This window comes from Merops nubicus, unplaced genomic scaffold (genome assembly GCF_000691845.1).
Source record: "Merops nubicus isolate BGI_N331 unplaced genomic scaffold, ASM69184v1 scaffold40629, whole genome shotgun sequence".
Classification (NCBI taxonomy): Eukaryota; Metazoa; Chordata; class Aves; order Coraciiformes; family Meropidae; genus Merops; species Merops nubicus.
The window spans coordinates 7,453-9,008 of NW_008632399.1; the positions used below are offsets into that span (position 1 = coordinate 7,453).

Genomic DNA, 1,556 nt, shown 5'->3' on the forward strand with positions numbered 1-1,556 from the left:
GTAGGGAAAATAGGAGGGCAGCAGCTTCAAAGAGCAAATGAAGTCATCTGCAGTGTGTGAGCTCAAGGTCGGAGGTTTCATTAAGGGTCTGAGGCTCCTGAGTGGCAGATCTTCCTAGAAAGGTTAAAACCACAGCCTTTGCAGGAGACCTTTACACTGTTGGGAAGATACTAGAGTTCACTGCTTTTCATTTTCCAGTGCTTCTCCTAATCTGTGAACTTTTTCTCAGTCTATCTACAAGCTGAAGCAAGTGTGTCGGTCAGATGTGGAGGAGAGGACCCCATTGCTCACACCAGAGGAGGTTGTGGACAGGATATTTCAGCTGGTGGATGAGAATGGGGATGGTAAGTGATTGATTGCATTCAGGGGGATGAGATGTTATCTGTGCTGGGCAGGCTACCTTTAATTACACCTATCAAGAAATCACACAGGACTATTATGTTACTCACATTAGACACATTGGGTTTGGTTCTAGTCTGTTTGATAGAATCAGGGATAACTTGGTGCAGCAGGAAGAAATCATTTTCATTGTTGTTTTAATATAGAACACAGAGGGGTCACTATTCTGTCTGGATTTGAAGCCCCAGTCCCAGCACATAGAGCCTGGGTAAAGAGAGTGGCTCTAGTCAAATTGGAGCTTGCAGGATCAGACTTGCAACCCTCCTGGAGGAGCATGTGTGAGCAGAGGCCACATTTCCCCTCAGCTGGGATGGGGTAGGTGTGGACACATTGGGTTACAGGTGGTGGTTTCTTTCAGCTGGCCTGAACTACGTGGGGAAATGAAGTACTGCTTTTGCCTCATTAGTCTATTTTCTGAAATGTAGATCCCTTTTACTTCTTGCCTTTCTCTTGTCTTATCTGTCATGTTTTGTCTCTGCATCTTGTCCTTCTCCTCTCGTACACAGGGCAGTTGTCTCTTGATGAGTTCGTTGATGGGGCCAGGAAGGACCAGTGGGTGATGAAGATGCTGCAAATGGATGTAACCCCTGGGGGATGGGTCACTGCACAGAGGAGAAAGAGTGCTTTGTTTTGAGAAAATTGTTTTGATACAGCTGGAAACGTGATACTGGCTAGAGCTGTGGCTCTCTTACTCTGTGGTGGTAGTGGCTTTCCTTTTAATACAGTCTCAGCATCCAGATGAACTTCAGTGGTTTAAGAAGCCATGTCTCAGTCTCAGACCCATGTGCTGCCTACTGCTGGTACCCAGAGACTATCTTGGGCCCATGAATAAGTCTTTCTGTGTACACAATACCGTGTTTGCCAGCTCTGGTTTTTGGTTACACCCCAAGGAACAAACTTTCTGTGGCTTCTTGCAGTAGATTCTGGGCAGGGTTTTATTCTGGTGACAGAAAGGATTGGGAATGAGCCATCCTGGCACAGTGGTGTTGTCTCTGGTGCAGACTAGTGTTTGCATCATTCATCCCTGCAGAGATAAACACATCAAACCAAGTGACAACAGAAGAGGTGCTCTGGCAGGCTTCAGACATGCAGGATGTCTGCTCACATTTAGTAGACTATACTACTGGTAATGTAAAATTATTGAACACCAACATATT

General features: G+C 45.8%; 1 protein-coding gene across 1 annotated transcript in view; it reads left to right on the top strand.

Moving 5' to 3' along the window:
- Positions 1 to 1,204, top strand: part of GUCA1B (guanylate cyclase activator 1B (retina)) — a 4,729-nt gene extending 3,525 nt beyond the window's left edge. The window contains exons 3-4 of the mRNA XM_008947904.1: positions 230 to 344; positions 906 to 1,204. Coding sequence (XP_008946152.1) covers positions 230 to 344; positions 906 to 1,033 — 243 coding nt within the window. The 3' untranslated portion in view covers positions 1,034 to 1,204. The remainder of the gene's footprint in view (positions 1 to 229; positions 345 to 905) is intronic.
- The last annotated feature ends 352 nt before the right edge of the window (positions 1,205 to 1,556 follow it).